General features: G+C 33.2%; 1 protein-coding gene across 1 annotated transcript; it reads left to right on the top strand.

Annotated features, from left to right (window-relative positions):
* Positions 1–373: 373 nt before the first annotated feature.
* Positions 374–3,877, top strand: LOC133329927 (inactive hydroxysteroid dehydrogenase-like protein 1). The gene is made up of 5 exons (XM_061538386.1): positions 374–443; positions 2,927–3,049; positions 3,107–3,217; positions 3,281–3,732; positions 3,797–3,877. The coding sequence occupies exons 1-5, from the start codon at positions 374–376 to the stop codon at positions 3,875–3,877; spliced, it is 837 nt and encodes a 278-aa protein (XP_061394370.1).
* The last annotated feature ends 18,586 nt before the right edge of the window (positions 3,878–22,463 follow it).

The raw sequence follows: 22,463 nt of genomic DNA on the forward strand, positions 1-22,463 counted from the left end.
AAAGGGCTTTCTTAGAAAATTTTGTATACAAATACTGAATACAAATTTCATTAAATCTATGACATCATGAAATCGGCAGATTTATAATAGGTAATTAATTACGATACAGCAAAATAAAATTGTTTGTCAAACAGTGTAAATTAATTTTATTATTTGCATTATGTTATGCGATCATTTGGATCGTATTCGTTTCATTCTTAATTGTACTTCGTTTCTCTTAAAAAATAAATTAAGCAACGTCAGTAGCTTTTTGCATTCGAAGCTGTTAAGTTCATATTTTTGATTGCATCACAGAATGATTATTTTTGTATTTTTTACTTTTGTTGGCATCTGTATAAGTCTGAGTAAATTGTATTATTGTTTCAAAACACCAATGTTATTATTCTATTACGAATATGTGAAGAGAAAAACACCGCTTACGGAGAAATTTGGCAAGTGGGCAGGTGAGTTGTCTAAACATGAGAGAAGAGCCGAAATCTATTTCACTCAAATGAGCTAGTATTGCGGGATGTGATCTAGACTACAGATTGATAAGCATGTGTAATGTGTCTGCTTGCAAAATGTGGGATGAACAAGCGTGTGTATTCACTAGAGTTGCGTAGTTCCGAAGCGGACTAGTTCATTGGAAGTATTCCGATAAAGGGACGTAAAGAAAAATGTCCAGTTCTTTATTTCCTTTTTCACATATTCTTCATTCGTTCTCGTTCGTTATTCAGATGCTCCTCGATTTCCAAATTAGGTCTTATTCTTCATAGAAACGGCAGAGGACTTATTCTCCCCCTAGGAGAATCTCTAAGCAGATCGCCCGATTTCATAATCTCCTTCCTCATGGTGGGGATGGTGGACTTTATGAATCGGAAGAATATCTTGGTCGCGCGACAACGTTGTAATGGTTACAACGTTCTGATGAAAGATCGCACCAGAAGTGGAGGTGGGGCCTAGCATTCCTTATGCACCTTATACAAGCCTATCAAAGGAACTATAAAAAGCAGAGGAAATATAAAGAGCAAAAGAACTGTATAGAGTAAAGGAACTATATGAAGCAAAGGAACTACATTAAAAAACTAGTTTTTTTTTAAGGAAAGATCAATCCGCTTGTGAACTAGAATGCCCAATTCTAGCGTCTAGGGATTTCAATGATCACAAGATTTGTGGCATAGGTAATGATCAAAGAGCAACAGTGCTGGCAGAGCAAATTGATAGCTCCACGTTCTGTTCGATAAATGAGTATGCCCCCACCAGAATAATGGGGAAAGAGTCAAAATTCGCCAGACATAACCATTGCGTCACCAGGTCTGATAAATAACGTCAACTGGCAGCCCATCATTTCTCTTGGCTCAGACCAACACCCCATCATCGTCTCCATAAGCAGATCGCCCGATTTCATAATCTCTAAACGCCACACTTTCCTTACCCATAGGAATGCCAACTGGCAAGGATTTGGAGAGTTCAACCCCAGTGCTGCAGAGAACTTTCCATTTCTTCTGATTTACGGGTAGCAGAAAGGATATTCCGGGATGATAGAACCTCAGTCGCATTTAACGACGTCACTGTGACTGATCCGAAGAGATCCGCCAGATATTTTAACCGACAGTTTATCGTGCATCCCGAGAGCGACAGGGCGTCATATAAAATCTCTTCCCGCCGAGGAGGTACCACCACAGTTTGCAAAGGGGGATGTTGCATGTGTGATCCGTAACGCTAAGTCATCTATGTATATGCTAAAACAACTGACCTCAAATTATCGACAGTTACCCAAATCGTTCTCGAAGCCTGGACAATGGGCAGGGTGGTCCCGCTATTGAAGGATGCCAGCAAAGATGAATCTTACAGGCCGATTTCACTTTTGTCTTCTTATATGCGAGGAATATGAAACTATCCACCAGGAAGTCGTCGGCCACATTATTCACCACATGGACTGCGGAAATGAGAATGCAGTTGAATCTGAAGGTCGTTGCAGTACCTGCTCGGGGTTTTCAGGGACAATCATCCTAACCAGGTGGATAAGACTCCCAAAGCGTTTCAGGAAGGATCTGCATGATATAGAGAGAGAAGTCCAATTTGCCTATCGAGCAGGTCTGAATAGCATTCAGACTCATGCAGTTGACGCAGCTCTGAACGACCCACCCGTCGCAACTGAAGAACGCCAGCTGCCCAGACAAACAGGATCAGTTCTGAACCTAATTACGTTCAGATTGTAGCAGTTCTCTCAATTCGTATTGCGCACGGATTGATGGCCAGATACTGAATGTCTGCCCGGTATGTAGAACGGGCCCTCATACCACACTGCACTTATTGCCCTGGCAAATCTACCCGACTTATTCCTGAAGATCTGTGGTTGCAGCCAGTGGAAATAGCTACATTTCATAACCTGGAGATAGAATCTGATTGAATCAAATAGAAGAACAATATTCATATAAACGTCTAAAACAACAACTAAAGATATTAACTATTACATAAAAACTAATATTGAAGTTGACTACTTTTTGAGAACTTATAAACCTTGGCCTTCGTTCTTTGAAAGTCAATCTTCATTTCAAATTTTAGTGCCTCTTAATATTTATGAAAAACTAATCATCAAAGAATTTTGGACTGCTGGGGCATTTGTAAAAGAGTTTGATGTGAAAATTTAGCCCACCTCACCAGAAGGAGCTTATGGGCTTGGTTGCCGACATTTTTCAATATAGGTGCATGTTTTGAAGTAGCCATTATATAAAGCATCCAACTTTCCAATCTATGTAATTACGTATTTAAAACAATTAAAAGTATCAAATCCTACATTAAAGGTCCCGACATTTTCTTGAGTATATTAAACGCCCAGTACGGGTACGGGGTATGCATAACAAATTCGGCTTGATCGAATTTTGCGATGTATTTTACTTTTTATTTTTATTTCAATTTATTTAATTATTTTCTTCCATTTAAGCTATTAAAGGTTCTACCGATGGTATTGGTAAAGAATATGCCAAAGAATTGGCACGACTTGGATTCAATGTGGTATTAGTTGCTAGAAATGAAAGTAAATTGGAAACAGTGGCTAAGGAAATTGGTAAGTAATCAGGACTTAAAACTTATTCGAATTTTAATTTGCCTTTTTAATTTAAAGAAAATCAATTTGGTGTTGAAGTTTTTACAATACAGGCCGATTTCTCGCATGGTCCCAAAATCTATCCAAGCCTCTTTGAAGAATTATCTAAAAAACCAATTGGTTTACTTGGTAAGTTAATAACACACACTTCTAACAATGTTCTTATATAGTCAACAAAATATTTTCTTTCAGTCAATAATGTTGGCATGGCCACCGAAAACCCCGACCTGATGTGGTCACTTCCTTCCGAATACCTATGGAATATGAATTATGTAAATATGGCTGCTGCCACTGAATTATGCCTACATTTTGTGAGAGTGTGGCAAAAGAATGACACAAAAGGTTGCATTGTAAATGTATCCTCGTGTTTGGAATCATATCCAACACCTTATGGTGGAATTTATAGTGCCACTAAAGCCTATATGCGTAACTTTACACTGACATTACAACATGAAGTTAGACCATTGGGTATAACCGTGCAATTACTATCGCCTTTCTTTGTATCAACAAAACTTGTGGATTTTTCAACGTGGTTACGGCGAGGTAATCTTTTTGTTCCCGCAGCTGATGTTTATGTTCGCGACGCTATAAGGACATTGGGAAAGGTGAATGTGACCACAGGATATTTTTGGCATACCATTAATGTAAGTTATTTTTATAGCCTTTTTTAGAATTGAATGTATATTAAATTTGAATAATCCTTTTCAGGATATGTTCTTTAGATTAGTACCTTACAATCATCGATCGAAACTTTTGGAACTGTTCGGAAAATGTTTGGTATATAATTAAACGGAGATGTATGCTCAGCTTAATAATGAGAAAAGAACGAAATACAATAATGAAGAAGCGATCGATATAAAAACATCAGAGTAGAAAAACGTTCCAAACATTCATGAAGAAAACGCTATTTTTGCCAATTATCTAGATTAAAACATAAAATACAACAACAATACATCTTTCCTAAAATAAACATACCATTGGTAGTGTCACAATTTATGTTAATTTTTGTTTTTTTTTTGGCTCGTGCCAAACAAGTTCACTGGGTCATGTGCGTTTGAGAGCAGACAAGCCGACAGACACACTAATGACCACAGTAGAAGCAAAATAAAAAAAAGAAAAAAATCTTTATTTAAGAAGGAGTTGATTGCATCTAAAACATGTTCATGTTTTATGTAAAACACCATTTTAAGATTTAAATCTGCATGAGTTTACCATTTGTGGCCCACACCAAACTATCGTACACATGCAAAGGAAAACAAAATACATATGTATAACTATGCGTGGAAGCTTGGTTCAGATGTGGATACAGACCGTTAAATATAAACATTTTCAATGTTAAAATAAATTTTTTGTACAAAAAAATAATAATAATAATTGCGTACGTCCCTGGTAGTACTTGAAATTATATTTAATCTGCTGCCTTAACTTCGTTAAAATTCGTTCAAATTGTTGTCGAAAAAGATATTTGTTATAGTAAATTGGACGAATTATGGCGCGTTGTCCTGCTGAAAAACGAGTCCTTCATTGTTGCAGCTTTCCCAAAATTGCAATAATTTGTCTTCCAAGACTTGAACGTACTCCATTGAATTCATCCGACAACTAGGAAATGTGAAATAAAGCTTTCCGTGGCTATAAAATGCTCCCAAGACAATTAAGGAACCGCCATCGAAATATCGTTTTAAGAAATATGGTGATTCCGTCCGTAATGGTTTTGGGAGCATTTTATAGCCATGGAAAGCAGCAACAATGAAGGACTCGCTTTTCAGTAGGACAACGCGCCAGTTCATAAAAGTCGCCGTACTCAAGTATGGTTAAAATTAAAAAAAAATATTAAAATTTCCGACCAGAATCCGATAGAGAACATGTGTGGAATCTTGATTCGTCGTGTCTATGCAGAAAACCGCCAATACCAAACATTATTTTATCTCCAAGAAGTGATTATCGATGAATGGCGGTCAATCGATGAAGACTTGCGACAAAATTTTGATCAACAGTGTGATGGATAACATTTTTTGAACTTATGCAAAATAAGGGAAGCCCTACCCATTATTTATAAAGGTTATTTTATTTTATTTTATTTATGTTTTAAAAAAAATAACTTTTTCTAATTTTGTAAAAGTCCGTCTATAGTTATGCAACACCAGTAATTTTGAAAGTGCAGAATTCGGCGAAACCATAAAGAATAAATTATTTATTTTTTTTTGAATAATATGTGTTGTTGATCGTTTTATTGTGAACAATAATTTAATGGGTCCATTTTATTTGTCAACTAACATACCAATTGAATTAAAGGTGCGTCTATAGTTATGATACGCAGTGTATGGGGCTTATTGGTCCACACCTTCTAGAACCATACAATTTATCCATGAAGAAATGGTGCAGAAATATATGTGCACTGGTGGCCAAAACTAAAGCAATTGAAATTGCAAACTAAATAAATTAACTTTTTTGAAAATTATGTTATAGTGAAAGTTTTTTTTTTTGGAAATAAATAAGTTATTTATTCATTTTTAATCAGTAAGGAAAGTTCAAAAGTCGGACGGGTACCAATCTGAAATTTATGAAAAATTGAATGTCAGCTATCGAGCAAAATTTGTAAAAGATCTATATATAAATGGACACAGTACGCTATCAAAAATTTATCTCGACAAAAAATCCATTTCAAAATTTGGCATGCATCAATCTAGACCTAATTCAATACTCTGTGCAAAATTTTGTCTCAATCGGACAAACATCTATAGGATGGTGCAAATCGGACGAAACTATATATGGGAACTATATCTAAATCTGAACCGATTTCAAAAAAAACTTCGCATACATCAATCTGGGCCTAATTCAATACCCTATGCAAAATTTTGTCTCAATCGGACAAATGGGAGCAGAATGGTGATTCATTTACATAAAATCAGACGAAGCTATATATGGGAGCTATATATAAATCTGAACCGATTTCAACAAAACTTGGTACGTATCAAACTAAACCTAATTCAGTACTCTGTGCATAATTTTGTCTCAATCGGGCAAATATTGGGAGTTTGGCCCGATACCCTTCTCCTTGTAAAAATACGCGATGTTTGGCCATTAGACCTCTGGAACGACCAGAAAAACCGACAAAAATTAAGTATTTGGTCCATTTTATCCCCAAAATATTAACCGATCTTTACCAAAAACAATATGGGTCTTCATTGGACAGAACCCATCCTATATCCAAAATTCGGGAAGATTGGTCCATAACTGTGGCCTGTATCTTGTTTACAAATTATAGATCGACTTAGCTAGTCGAAATATGACGATCGGTATACTTAAAGGTGTGGTCTAGGGCAAATATTTCGAGGCGTTACAAACTCTTGGGGCTGCACAAAGCTATACTACCCTGACAACATAGTTGTGTGGGGTATAAGAAGCAAAATTTATTTACAACTAAAAATATTCTATGGAAATCTAAATTGGCCCAATTTTTGCATGGTCAAAACTAAAGCCATTTTTTGATTTTTTCTTATAAATAAGCAAATTTTGCTAGTAATAGACAGCATAACCATTATTTTTCATTACGGCAGCACATCTACGAGATCATTAGGTATACTATTCCTTGCATCCTGAACCTTTTAGAAGAGCCTATACTTATTTGTTTGGTTTTTCATTTGCATCTGATGATTGTGTTGAATTTTTGACTCCCGCAACCAATCTTTAACATGTTTTGGTGTGTGTTCGAGGTTATTGTCAAGCTAAAACGCCCAAACAAGCGGTGTACATATTTTCTTCAGCGGAGGGAACCATTACGTTTTCCAATTCATGTGTATAATCAATCCGATCCATGACTTCATAAATCTCGAAAATATATCAAACACCATACAAATAAAACATCCCTATACCAATATTGACCCTTCTCCATGCTCCCAGTATACCTGCAATACTGTGGCATCAACCTTTACAGTGACACTTCGGTAACCTCTTAGCCTTTCACAAAAAGCACGGTATAAACAGAAAATAAAGTCGGACGGGGCCGCCTATATGATACCCTTCACCACTATGGGTATATTAAACAGGACTATTATCATGAAATTGTATGAAATAAAATATGTCATATTTATCTAAATGTGAAACGACCTAGATCTATCCATAAACATGTCATTCGTTTGTTACAATGGAACAAAAGTATGTAAATCGACTTCAAACAAATGTCAATAGTTCATCCGTTGAGCTAGGCCTGTACTTCTAGAAAACCCAACTACGTTATTCTATGCTCAATTTTGTACGTTGTGCAAAATTTGATGTCAATCTAACAAATATTAGGAGTTTGATGCACAATTTACTTATATATGGATACTATATCTAAATATGAACCGTTCCTATCAGCCATATATTGGTTCCTTGTTGCGTCAATTACTTAAAATCAATCTATAATATAAAGAGCTATATCTAAATCTCAACCGATTTTCACTAAACTTGGCACACATTATTTTGGATTAAATTAAAAACGCTATGCAACATAAGAACTTGGTACATTATTTAGATTAAATCGGACGAAAATATATATCTATATATATATATATCTAACTCAGCACACATCATTCCAGCATCAATTCAGAACGCTATGCCAAAATTTGTGCCAATCGAAGGATACATGTGGTGCACCATTTACATTAAATCGGACGAAAATATATATGGGAGCTATATCTAAATCTGGACCGATTTTCACGAAACATACCAGACATCATTCTAGGCTCAATTCAGTACGTTATGTCAATTTTCGTGCAAATGGAAAGATATATAGGGATTTTGGTGCACCATTTACATGAAATCGGACGAAACTATATATGGGAGCTATATCTAAATTTGGACCGATTTTCACGAAACTTGGCAGACATGCTAAATTCAGTACGTTATGCCAAATTTCGTGCAAATGGAATGATATATAGGGATTTTGGTGCACAATTTACATGAAATCGGACGAAACTATATATGGTAGCTATATCTAAATCTGGACCGATTTTCATGAAACTTGGCAGACATCACTCTAGGCTCAATTCAGTATGTTATGCCAAATTTCGTGCAAATCGAAAGATATATAAAGACTTTGGTGCACCATTTACCTAAAATCGGACGAAACTATATATGGGAGCTATATCTAAATCTGGGCCGATTTTCACGAAACTTGGCAGACATCACTCTATGCTCAATACAGTACGTTATGCCAAAATTCGTGCAAATCGAAAGATATATAGGGACTTTGGTGCACAATTTACATGAAATCGGACGAAACTATATATGGGAGCTATATCTAAATCTGGACCGATTTTCACGAAATTTTGCAGACATCACTCTAGGGCCAATTCAGTACGTTATACCAAATTTCGTGCAAATCGAAAGATATATAGGGACTTTGGTGCACAATTTACATGAAATCGGACGAAAATATATATGGGAGCTATATCTAAATCTGAACCGATTTTTCCCAATTTCAATAGGGTTCGTCCTTGGGCCAAACAAATGAGCTGTGCCAAATTTCATCCAATTCGGATCATAAATGCGACCTGTACTTTGCTCACAAAAATACATGGACAGACGGACGGACGGACATGCTTAAATCGACTTAAAAAGTGATTCTATGCATATTCTCAAAAGGAACCATGGGTCTATCTCGTTTCCTTTTGCCTGTTACAAACATATGCACAAAGACATAATACCCTGTACCACAGTGTGGTGAAGGGTATAAAAATTAAGTGTTATGTAAATTTCCATCTCTGTTATGAACACATGTTAAATTTTGTTTTGATCTGGCAACTTCTTCATATAGAAACAGGTGTTCAAAAAAGACGCATCCGCAATTTTTTTTACAATGGAAAATTTAGAAATGTGTGCTGTTATAAAATCTTTACATAAAAAAGGTTTATCGGGACAAGAAATTCATAATGATATGATGAATGTGATAGGTGAAAGTGCTCCTTCAAATACAACGGTAAAAAATTGGATTGCTGAATTTAAACGTGGTCGTACAAGCAGTGAAAATGGACCACGTAGTGGACGTCCAAAAACAGAAATTGTAGGCAAAGTGTATGACACGAATATGGTATTAAATGATCGGCGAATAAAAGTGCGTGAAATTGCTAATACTCGTATCATGGGCATCGAGTCCATTTAAGTTTGCATGGAGAACTACAGATGAAAAAGCTTTCTGCAAGATGGACGCCGCATTTGTTAACAGTCGATAAAAAACGCATAAGAATGGACATTTCTCAAGCTTGGATTTTAAGCGTCGTTTCATAACTGTTGATGAGACATGGATCCACCACTATACTCCAGAGACAATGAAGAACAATCCCAACAATGCATTGAATGGACTGCCAAAGAAAGCAAAAACAATTCAATCGGCTGGTAAGGTTATGGCAACTGTATTTTGGGACTTCAAAGGTCTTTAATTGAAATGGGTAAAACAATAAATTCAGAGTACTATTGCAACCTTTTGGATCAATTAAATGTACAACTTCGAAAAAACGTCTTGGTTTACAACACAAAAATATAATTTTTCATCAAGACAACGCACCAGCGCACAAGAGTATTTTAACAATGACTAAAATCAACGAATTAAAGTACGAGTTGCTTATTCTCCTCCTTAGCCACTTTATTCTCCTGATTTAGCACACAGTGACTTTTACTTGTTCCAAAATCTAAAAAAAATTCTTGCTAGCAAGCGTTTTACCTCAAATGAAGATGCAATTACAGTTGTAAACCTTGAGGGATAGAATTTCTAGAAAAGCGTTGGGCTAAGTGTATTGAAGTTTCAGGAGATTTTATTGAAAAATAAAAATATTTTCGAAAAACTAACTAGTCTCTTTCATTGATAGGCTAAGATGTTTCCGAACCGCCCCCGTAATGTGTGCTCGCACCCACTTTAAGGAAGTAATCGTTATAATATTGCAGTTGGAGATGCATATATGCTTCATACTTGTATTTTTATTGCACTTAAAGGTTGTTATACTTGTTCTTTTTACTTCAGACAAATAATAAGCATTGTGATGATCAGCCATCAAGCAGTAATGAAACATTACAATTTTCGTAAGATGTTTTTGAGACATCACAATCAAACACCTCGCTTTTGGGGCAGTATTTGAACTCTCTGAATGTAGATGGAGACACTGAAGACGAAGAAAATGATTTCGACGAAAATCAGAAAGCATTTTTTGAAAAATACAAATTTTTTCCAAGACCTTTACCGATTGATATGCCAGTTTTTGAATTTTGGGAAGCCAAAAAAAAAATTCAGTATCCATATTAATACAAATTGTAAAAATTGTTCACTGTGTTCCTGTTACGCAGGTAAGCGTAGAAAGAGTTCAAAAATAACACTCCTTAAATGAGTTTTATTTTTAACGAAAAATAATTTTTAACAGTTAAAAATCAGCGTTTATTTTTTCTTTAATAAATAAATAATTAAAATTTATGTTTTTATTTGATTTGACTGATCTGATTTAACTTATAACCTTACGGTCCCTGCTTTTTTATAAGAAGATATATTTATTCTTGTCACAAGGAGTGACAAATAATGAGTGACGTAGAAAAAAAACACTTCTATTATAACTTAAAAAACCGTTTTATGAAAGGTATGAAAAGTATTGTGAGGAGGATAGATATGATTATGTGCCTCAAGATACGTGCCTACTTAAAGGAAAGCTTATTTTGTAGTAGCAGCTATATTATTTTTTCGTGTGCCGTTGGTTCAAATGTGATGGTAGGAAGGAGTGATGGTAGCCAATTTATTAAAAAAAGGGATTTAATTTTTATAGTTTTCACTGCATTATTTATTTATCTAACATAAAATGTCAAAGCAACGGCGTCCATTTCATGATGGATTATTCTTCAAAGAATTGTGTAATAATGTATGGAATATATTTGGAAAAAAACTGCCAGCTTTTAATGGGAATACCACTTTTTCAAGAACAAAAAGGCGTAGAACAGAAAAAATCAGTGATTTCATCTATTCAAATATAAAAAATAAAGTACAAAATTTTAAATATTTTTCTATATGATTATAGATGTAAATGACATATCTCAACTGATTGTAGCTGTAAGGACCGTTATTTGAGAATTTGGAATGTCACGAAGAAATACTGAAACTAATATCACTACACGGGCAAGCCCGATCCTTAAATATTTACAATGCTGTCCATGAGGAGCAGTTCGAATTTGTAGAAAAAAAATCAAATTTATTTCTTCGTGTACCGATGGTGCAAATGTGATAATAGGAAGGAATGAAGGGTTTGTAGCCAATTTATTAAAGAAGGGATTTACGTTTTATAGTTTTCACTGTATCATTCATAAGCTGGCATTATTCACGAAAAACATACTTTTAATAAACACGATGAATATTGCAGTGAAATTTGTAAAATAAAAATTCGCGGTGGAAACAACTCTCTAAATGACCTTAAATTTTAAACTTTTTTGGATCTGATAGAGCGGAGTGTGAAGATTTATTGATGTAAGCCGAAGTAAAGTGGCCAAACAAAAGAAAGTGTCTTTCAAGGCTTTTCGCCTTACAGGAAGAAGTTCTTCTTAAAATCCATTGTTTCAAAAGATGCTGCCGTAATTATGTGCCTAGAAGATCTTTTCCATCCAGAACGATCCATTTTCTTGTGATATTATGGAACAGAATGAGGATCTTCACTAAGAATTAATTAGAATGAGAATTGATACATCTTTGCCAATAAGTAGTGGATTTGATTTTTGAAGAAATGTAGAAATGGACAAATATCCAACAATTAAAAATATAAGTTTCAAATTGTATTGTTTGTTTAGGTCAACGTATGTGTGAGAATCGCTATTTTCGTATTTAAAAATAATTAAAATAAGAGCAGAAACCTTATTTCCGATTTACACACAGAAAACCTGCTCCAGAAAAAATGTTGCTCTTACGAACTTAACATAGACGAAACGTTTGAAAAAGTAACATCAATTTCTCCAAATTTCTTTCTCCACTACTTGATAATATTACGGTATATCTACTATGTTTAAAAATGTACTAATACATTGCATTACTTTGTTTCAAAAAGCTGGATGAGAAATGGGAATAGAGAAGCATATATACCCCACAATAAAAGATAAACGGTGGAAAATAGTGAGGGAGCTTAGACATTAAGAACGGAATAACTATATTCCACTACAAGCTAATGACTTAAAAATTAATTACACAGTCTTTTAAATCAAACACAAACATTACCATTATTGTACAAATGAAGATTTGGATAAGGAGATAAGTCTGTTAGACGTCAAAAACATTAAATAAAACAAACCAATTTTATAAATATGCCTCTGAAGATTTGTTGAAACATATAACATGTATCTGCAAAGAAAAATAGATGCCTCTTTTGTTAAGTGTATAATTTATACAATTTTCAAAAAGGTGAAAGAAATCAGCCCCAAAACTATTGTCGCATTTCTTTTATGAACTGCCTTCCAAAAATTATTATGTCTATCATCAACGACAGATTGACTAATTGGTCAGAAAAGTGTGGAATGATAAGCGAGTATCAAGCTGGATTCAGAAGGAATTATTCCACGACTGATAACATATTCAAACTATCGGCAATAATACATTTGAACCGGCATAAAAATAAGAAAACCTTTCATACACAAGAGACATTTGTATATGAAAGGTTTTTTTTTTGCAAAGAAGCAATAAATAGCTTCTGGGGAGAATATCTCAACAAAAAACTAAAGGAACTTCCCTGCCTTACCCCTCGGCGGACAATGCCATATATTCCCCACTAATAAATAGTCGTTTTTTATGAAAACAATAGACTGGGATTCAGCCCGACTATTTTGCAAAAACAAAATACAAATGGTATCCCAAATGACCCGCCAACACTACTCATATGCATTCTTTGTAGATTTCAAAGCTGTCTTTGCCGAGTTGCCAGAAAATCTATGTTTTTTAAGTTGCATAACATGAGTATTTCAACAAAAGTTGTAAAATTTATAGACAAAATTTACGAAAAAAAACTACATTTTCTATGTGGACAGGAAGGGAGGTTTCAGATGACTTTGATACAAGCACCGGAGTAAAACAGGGATGTATCTTATCTCCTCTGTTGTTTGCATTTTATCTCAATGATCTACACGAATTTATTGGAGGAGGTTCTTTTATAGAGGAACAGAATATCGGACTTTTGATATATTGTTATCTTAGCAGAGGAGTACTGCACAATGTGGAATATGGAAATCAATATGCAGAAATCGAAAATTATGATATTTCGGAGGAGTGATATCCAAGAGAGAAATATGGTATTTCAAAGGAAACGAAATTTCAATCACATCGGAATATTCGTATCTAGAATTGATATTCACGCCCAAACTTTCCCATAGGAAGCAAATACAAGAAAGAAACGAACTGGCAAAAAATAGCATAAATACGTGGAAATGCTTCCTTTCAAAATCAAACGTATCCCTGAGAACAAAATTGAGTTTTTAGCTGTATGCAGATCTGTCCAATCATATGGATCCCATACATGGGGTTTTTCTTTTTTCGGTGAAATCGATAAACTAACAATCTTCTTTTATAAAATAAAATTTTAAAACTGCGTACGCATATATAAAGAATTCAGCAATCGTAAGAGCAAAAAAATCTCAACGATTCTACGACAAATTAGAACCCACTCTTGGCGGATCTTTCTTCATGGAGTATGTAACACAGGATGATATCATGCGGATAATGAAAGCTAGAAGTGACATGTTAGCTCTAAACTCAAATCGATACCGAATAGAAGCAAACCCAAGATGCTCAATGTGTAATACACAAGAAAACGAACACATAAATTATATTCTATGTCGCTGCCCAGCAATAAAAGAATTCCGCCAGAGATTTTTCCAAAAAAAAAAAAACTGTACTTAACGAATCTGAACTAATATATATATATTCTCAATGGACTGGTAATCAGCTGGAAAATGTTAGTGAATTATTTAAAAACTTGTTCACAATATAGAACCCAATTATTGTTAGAATTCAATTTTTAAATATTTTACTTTTTAAACACTGAATATTTATATATTTTTTATTTATTTATATTTAATTTTGTAAAAAACCTAAAGGCCAATGAGATTTACAATATGCATGAACTTATAGTACCTACTCCAGAACTTATATACCTACCTACTTAATATTATTGACAGACGACTATAAGTCTATATAAATAAAATATTTTTATATTCTTTTTGTATACTCCATTTATATTGCAATGTAATGTTATAAAATCCAAAATAAAGAATATACTACTACCAAATCATTGTTTCCGAACCCTGATATTTGTTTAATTATAAATACCACTCTGTTATAAATTCTTGTTAGCATGAAACTCACCACTCATCCAATTGGAACACCGCATCAATAGCGGAGAGAAACAAATGAGAAATGAAACAAAACAGTAAATCAAATGCAAGGCAAACATAACTACTCTGCAGCTGTTGAATAAAAATTGTTCATTAGTAAAATAATATAAAAACATTTTAAATTATAAAAATATTTAAAAAATAAAAAAAGCCAATAAATAAAAAATAAAAATTTTTAAATTTTATGTACATAAAAACCTCTAATGCAAACAAATGTTATCTACATATCAATCTGTATTTTCCAGTTTTTTTTTTATAAAAATAAAAGATCATAATAAGAAAATAATGTTTTCAAAATTAAAACCCCTAATTAAATTACTTAATCGCTTTTCCTAATGTGTATATTTAAAAAAATTAATTTCCCTTTATTTTATAAATTAATCTATTTTGTTTTCATTTTTTTTTTTTTCAAAAGAAATTCCGATTTTTTAATTCGTTGAGGAGAGCATTTAATGCTCTCTGATTTATTATTTTGTTGGTTACATTTCTGTTACATTGTAACAAAAAATTACCGGCATTAATGCTGATTTTCTGCTGCTCCCATAAAAATCAAACAACAAAAAATCCCTTTTGTAAACTAGTAAACTCTCCCGTTGCTTGCTCACTCTCTCTCAACACATTACAGGGGGCCTGTCTCATTTGTTGTGATTTGTTGTATTTCTATTACACACTGTGGCTCGTTCAATCAAAATCAGAGTACCTGTTAATTGAATACGAGGGAAATTTTTTATTCAATGTGAGAGATTATGTTTATAAAGCCGAGAGAGAGCATAATTTTAGTTATGCGCTTGCTTGTTCACAAACAAATGGAATTGGAACATGTTGTGGGGCAAAATTTCCCTTGTGTGAGAGAGTGAGAGCCAAGTTGTAAATGGGGAGCAAATTTCCTCTTGTGTTGGAGTTTTGCACAACGAACAAAATCAGTTGAGTTTTTGATGCCGTTGCGGACGGAGCGTTTAAATCGATTGAAAATTAACGGTTAGCATTGAATGCTTGCTTGCTTATAAGGTGTTAATTTTTTTCATACATTTCATCTGCTGTTTATGGCGTTTTTTATTAAATACAAGTGAATGAAATTAAATTTGTTATACTTTAAAGAAAAAATGGAAAAATAAAAATTGAATTGTTTGATGAAATAAAAAATAAATTAAATAAAAGAAAAGTATATTTTTTTTATTAAAAAAGGAATTATTGATTTTTTCTCCTGTAATGATGAAGAGAAATTTAAGATTCCGGATAACATAAGCAACGAAAAAAAGTTCTGTGCTTTAAGGAATGAAAATGTTATTGTGCTGTTCTTATTTTATTTCTGGAGATTAAAGAAAGGAGAAACAAAAATAAAACTAAACGACAAATAATAAAAAGAAAACAAATCTCTTGGTGAAAAAAAGTGCAAAAACCGGTTCCAAACAACCAACTCACAGCAAATAATAACGAAAAAAAATTAACAAGTCTCGGATTTCAAACAGCAAAACAGAGTGTGGGGAGTTGTGTGTTGTTGCTGCTGCTGGGGTTTGGTTGTGTGTGCAAGTTGCTGTCTCCTCCGTTGGCTTGGTTGGAGCAACGGCGACAGTCAACAACAGCATCCGAAGCGGCAGCACAGATTCCAATCAACATTCAATATATATTGTGGACTACTCTGAATGTTGTATACCGGACAATAACAACAACAACTCGATTTGTTGTTGCTGTGTGTGGTTGGTTGTCTTGTTTGACTTATATGGCCATTTGGTGGCTCGCTGTTATGGTGGCTTACATTGGCCCACAAGCCAAGACTGGACAACACCAAAAAAAAAAATGTTTGTAATGTGAAAAAAACTTAGGCTCGGGACCAGTGACAACAACAACCACAGCTTTGCTTAATGGATGCTGGGAGTTGTTGTGTGAGGAGTCTTGAAACAAGAATAAGAATTAAGTACAAAGTGAAAGAAGACCAAACAACAGGCATGAAAGAATGACAAAAAATTAACAAAGCAGAAGACCATCATACAAATAATGGAAAATAAAGAAAGCTAATTTTCATGGGTGGCCCTTTAAAAAAATTGTAAAAGGATACCCAAAAAATTAAAAAAAAGTAGTGAAAAATTAATTTCTAATTTGTTTTTTCGTTTTTATTTTTATCCCTAATTCTCTTTTAGTGTCTTCTTTTTCATTTTCTTCGTGTCAACAACAAATTTTCCATTAACCATTGATGAAAATTGATATAAAAAAGAAAGCAAGAAAAATTCCCATTCCATGGAAAAAAATCTCCACCCAAATGTTCAGAAAATAAAAAGGAATGAAGGAAAAAATATAATTCATAGTTAATTTCAATAGAGTGCGAGTGAGTGATAACTGAAAAGAGCATAACAACAGTGAAATAGAGAGAGAGAGAGCTCACGGAGAGCTATCATCCTCCAAAACAAAAAAATAAAAAAACCTTAAAAAAGGCTAAACAACGCCTGAGTTAAGGTGTTTACCTTGCTCCCAATAAGGCTCTCAGTGATTTGATTTGAGTTGGCTCTCTCTTTAATGGAGAAATCTTTTTAATAAAAGTAAACAAAAAAATAGAGAGAGATTCCCTAATAATGAAAATAATTAACAAGTGAAAAAATAGCACAACAAAACAAATAAGTGAAACAAAAAATAATTAAAATTTAGATACAAAAATTTAAAGTGTTATCAAAACAATTACAATTTCCAAAAAGAGAGTTCAGAGAGGGCAAGAATTCACATAAAAAAATATTACAACAGTTTACCCCACTCTCTCTCACACAGAATTTATAATCCTTGTCACAAAATCATTAGTAAAGCTCTCAGCTCTCCCGGTGTGTTGTGTTCGTTCGTGTATGTGAATTGTGTAGTACGTACCCGAAGAGTTTATCATAAACAACATTTACAACAACAACAAATCACAAAACATCCAACAACAACACTACCATCAGTGTCTCTCGTTAACATTATTCCGGCATTGCTGTGTACTCGACTCTAGTATCGTATGGTATTTTGTTGTTGTTGTTCTTGTTTATGCCATTGGATGTCAGTTGGTGGTGTGGTGTGGCCGTTTTCGTTCTCTGCCAAATGACTTTATGTTGAGTAAAAAAGGTCAGTATCCTGGTTATTATAGATATTCCAAGTTGTGTTGTTGTTTTTTCGTTTCTTCCACATCCTTTTTCGTTATCATCTTCCTTGGGCTGATTTCGTTGTTTTTTGTTTTTGCTGGAGATGTGGAGATTCTGTGTTTTTTTTTTCTATTTTATGCAGCTATTTTCTTATGGCCCGGCCATTTGGGAGCGAACGTTTTAATACATTTTTGGACTATTCTTCTTCTTGGTGTCGTATTTTTTTCTCGTTACGTTTTGCATAAGTTTCAATTTGGTTGTTTCTATTATCATCACAAGCAGCCTTTTGTAGGAGAATCCAGCAATAGAACACCGCTTTAAAGGTTTTATTGCTGTACTGCTACCTCACATTGGGTCGTCTCTTATCGAAGTTCTGTATTTTGTTGTTTTATCTTTTTTTTTGTATGTTTTGTAAACTTTAATTCAATGATTTCATCCAATTGGAATTTAAGATAACACAAATTTTTTTTACATTGGATAAGTGGTGGAAAGTGTTCGTAATAATTTTTTTTCGATACCGATATATGGAAGTAGCAAAAATTACTCATTGCGCAATAAAAATAGGCAGTAAATAAGGAATGTCAAAATGAGAGATAAAAATAACAAAGAAGATGAAATTAAGGCTGGTCTTTGATTTGTTACAGCTGGTCCTATGTGTTATAATAATATGATTTTTTAGATTTAATCGTATGAAGCAATAATAACATGGAAAATCGCTGAGGTAGCATAACTTCTCACTTCTGAAGGAATACAATTGGATAAGTGATAACATATACAGTTGTGAACAAAATAATAGCAGCGCACCCTATCTTCAATAATTTTTGTGTTTATTTTTTCGAAAGGGGACTATTTTTTTGAATCGATTACTTTATTGAACGTTATAGTATGGGAGTGCAAAATAAAATTAATGAAAATGTTGGTATAGTTTTAGCACGTGTTGTTGTATTATTGGATACTTTGAAGCACTCGACTTATTAGTCTAAACATTACAGCAATCTATAAAAATCGGCAAGCTAAAACAATCCAATAAAAAATAAAAAAGTCGTTTATTTTGAAAGTGGTTTAGTGCCAATTTTTCCTATGCTGAGATATTTAATGTTTTGGGTTTGATTTGTTTCAAAAATATTGTTAAGAGGTATTAATTCGGTTTAAAAAAGTTTAAAATAGATGTAGAAATATGTAGCGTCACAAAGAATCATAATAACACCTAAATCTGCCATTGAAATAAGAGACAGTGTTTGTCCTTCTATTAGTGTAGAAACTGTTCGCAGAGTATTACGAAAATAACATATATACACGGAGTCCGAGAACGGTGTCATTACTAAAAAACATGTGTTAACCCATGTCTAATGATAAGGGAAATGTAAATTGATAAGTTTTAACACCAAAATATGCTTCGTTAGTGCTCGTCAGACCTGTTAGCAGCTGTAAAAAACAAAACCCTGTATTATCGAAAAAAACCGCAAAATCAGGATAAAAACTTTCCAACGAGCCCAGAAATTGAACAGTGGTCGACTGGAAACCTGTGATCGGGGGTTACTTACTTCCCAACTTTAGTAGATTTTATGGTACAACACAGCGGTTTGGCAAAGGGACAGATTTAAAATGTGAAACAACGCGCCAACTGGCTAATGATCTCAATTCAAATGGAACTCCTGTAAGATATGTCGCTGGTTGGAAAAAGTAATGTATTATATTTTGTATATAAATTTTATATACATTATATAAGATGTAAAACTAACTATGTGCGCATATTTACAAGTTTGGCCTAAAAGATGGCTTTGCCAAATTTTAGGTATTGATATCCACCTTGTTCAAGCAATTTCAAACCAGCAGCCACTTTTATTGGAGTTGGAATTAATGTAGATCTATTTGGAATGGCGAGGTCGTTTTTAATATCATTTAATGCATACATAAACGCATCTTTATTGAGTCGAAAATTTTGTGTAAATCTATAATAATTAAATATTTGAAAACGTTCGCCACAAAATTCGTACTTCTATGCCACCGAATAATAACTTATTTTTTTAAACACTCGTGTCGTTTTCTATTCGACTATAAGATGAGAACTACTTCAACGGCCCAATGTGAAGCACGGTTGAGGAATCGACATGGCATGGGTTGGCTTTAACTTAATGAAAGAAGTCTATTGAGAGCATTGTAGAGTCATTTCCACCGGTCTTGTTAGATAAGAATAATAAGTAAAATCGTGACAGAATATCTTGGTGAGCAAAATTCTCAATTAACCAGCACAAAGTCCCGACCTCAATCCGAAGGATTATTTGGGGCCAATACCAATTAGTTTCCAATAATTTACATGAACATTCGCAGCAGATCTGATCTGATGTGATTGAAAAAATATTTGCATAAATAACACATTAAAAATATTAAACTAAGTAATTAAAATATTCGTATTCTGTAAACGTTTTTCAAACGTACAGTAGATATCGGATAAAAGGAACTCAAAAAATGTCAGAGATTTCATTCTTATATGCGTTTTATTCTTATATGGAATTATCAGATATAAGAAAATAAAAATATTCGTATTCTGTAAACGTTTTTCAAACGTACAGTAGATATCGGATATAAGAAACTCAAAAAATGTCAGAGATTTCTTTCTTATATGCGTTTTATTCTTATATGGAATTATCAGATATAAGCAATTTGTTTCATATAAGAGTATAAAAAATCTATTTCTTATACGAATATATTTTCTTAAAGTAAAATTTTTAAATGAAAATCGTTTTTTAAAGAGCAATATTTATATTTTATTCAATATATAAAAATACAAAGTTACGGAATTAAATTAAAGTTTGGCAAGAAAAATGCAGTATCTTAAAAACTAAAAATTTAAATAAATAAAAATAACAAAATTAAAATCAGTTCCTAGTTTGACTAACAATGTTTAAATATATTCAATGTGGCCACAAAATTAAATATTTTCTTATATGAAATGTTTTGAAATACATTTGTTAACTATGGTGTTTGACAAAAATTTCTTATATCAGTGCTTTCTTATTTGCGTTTTTCTTATATGAAGCAATTTTTGCACTGAAAAGATGTAAAAAGGCTCGGTATTTTTGATAATCTTTCTTATATCCGATTTTTTCTTTTATGAGATGTGCTTATATCCGATATCTACTGTACTCACTTTTGTATATTGGAGTTGATTTAGTTTTCTTTCATTTATTCCTTAAGAAAAAATTGTTAAGTACAAAAAACCTAATAGATTAAAACCAGCATTTTTTGAATTTGCTTTTTTTTACTTTTATTTTTATGACATATGTAAGATTCTCCTACATAAAAAGTGTCCAAAGTACAAACATGTACTCGCTTCTGCACGCCACCGTATGTATATTACGAGTAGATCTTCGCCTATATATTTTTTTTTTTTTGTTTTTGGTTTCTCATAGTGGACTATAGAATAATTTCGACTCAGCCGAAAAAAGGTCAGAACAAAAATCGATGTCGATTTCGACATGTCTGTCCGTCTGTTTGTTGGAATCAGGATTTTGCATGCGAATGAAGTGTATCGGTCCACGTTCTGGTATAGATACTAGTTAAAGGCACCGCCTAATTTTCATAATTTTCCAAAAGAAAGGAACGGGTTTTTGTCGGCTGAAATATTGCTATGTATAAAGTTATCAATACAGATCTATGTTATGGTATAGACACTATATAAAGATCCCGTCCACTTGTCAGCATTTCGGCCGCATTTTCCAAAACAAAAGGCTCTAATATGGCATTTTGCCGGTTTGGAGGGTGGCATTCATTTTCACAGGTCCATGTTTTGACAAATCTGACCCATCAAGATCCTGTCCAATGTTCGGTATTTTGATTTTGGTTTTAGCATAATTTTCGACCGAAGAAACTAAAATTTGGCAAAAAATTGCCATTGCAAGAACATGTTTCGACACAGTGGCATTTTTTGATATTTTGTGGCTTGTAGCCGCATTTTCCAACCGAAAAGCTTTCTCTTCGGTAACTTAACCACGTTTTACTTGTTTGTTTTTAAATTCACCATACAACGCATTATTTTCCAACAATAAAATGTGCAATAAATAAACTGTCAAACCCAAAACAAAAATTTAATAGTTCTCTCCTTCTCTCTGAACTTAACGATCTGATATGACATAATTATGTGATAATAATTAAAGTCAAGGCATGTGAATATCAACAAAAGTATTTTTTTTTTTGTTAACGTCACTGTAAAGCCTTTTTGAAAACCCAACATTGTTGTTGATAAAGTTCTTTAATAAAATTGACTCTTTTAAAAACGTTTTCGTATTTTCATCGTTTTCTAAATGAAGTGTACTTCAGGTGCTCCAATAACAAAGTCGCACACAATATCGTCTGATAATTGTCAGTTGTATAAATAGAAAAAAAATTAAACGAAAGAAAACACCAACTGTTGACATTATCGCAATTGATTATCGTGCGCCGTTTATACAATTCCCATTTGAATTGTTAAAAAAAATGAATTTGTAGGGTAAATAAACTGGGCATAAAGATTGTGTGAGTAATATTGTTATTAACCTTCAAGTAATAACTGACAAAATAAAAACAGCAAATATTTACTTTAATGTTTCGAAGTACTAAATTGTCTAGTTGATATTTCTGTATTCCAATTTTATATTTGGCCGGCAATTGTTTAAATTTTTAATGTTTTGAGGTATTTAAGTACTTCCGCGCAAGCAGTGTTATGTTTTTAATATGCCATTAATAAGTTGTGGGCTTTAGCAAATGCGTCAAAAATTAGTAGGGACTTCAAAGAAGACAAATAAATACATTTTTATTTATAAAAAATTAAAAATAATATAAAATCTAAAGAATAATACGAATACGAATACATACCTGGACCACAAGGGAAATATAAATAAAACGCATTTGCTCAA

This window comes from Musca vetustissima, unplaced genomic scaffold (genome assembly GCF_032173495.1).
Source record: "Musca vetustissima isolate MV318-11 ecotype Yass unplaced genomic scaffold, APGP_CSIRO_Mvet_v1 utg1514, whole genome shotgun sequence".
Lineage (NCBI taxonomy): Eukaryota > Metazoa > Arthropoda > Insecta > Diptera > Muscidae > Musca > Musca vetustissima.

What these genes read in the sequence shown, in the direction of transcription:
- LOC133329927 (XM_061538386.1), top strand. Translation starts at nt 374, where the DNA reads ATGTTATTATTCTATTACGAATATGTGAAGAGAAAAACACCGCTTACG. An exon ending in GAAATTTGGCAAGTGGGCAG is followed by an intron (nt 444 to 2,926) that starts GTGAGTTGTCTA and finishes CTTCCATTTAAG; the next exon opens with CTATTAAAGGTTCTACCGAT. An exon ending in AACAGTGGCTAAGGAAATTG is followed by an intron (nt 3,050 to 3,106) that starts GTAAGTAATCAG and finishes TTTAATTTAAAG; the next exon opens with AAAATCAATTTGGTGTTGAA.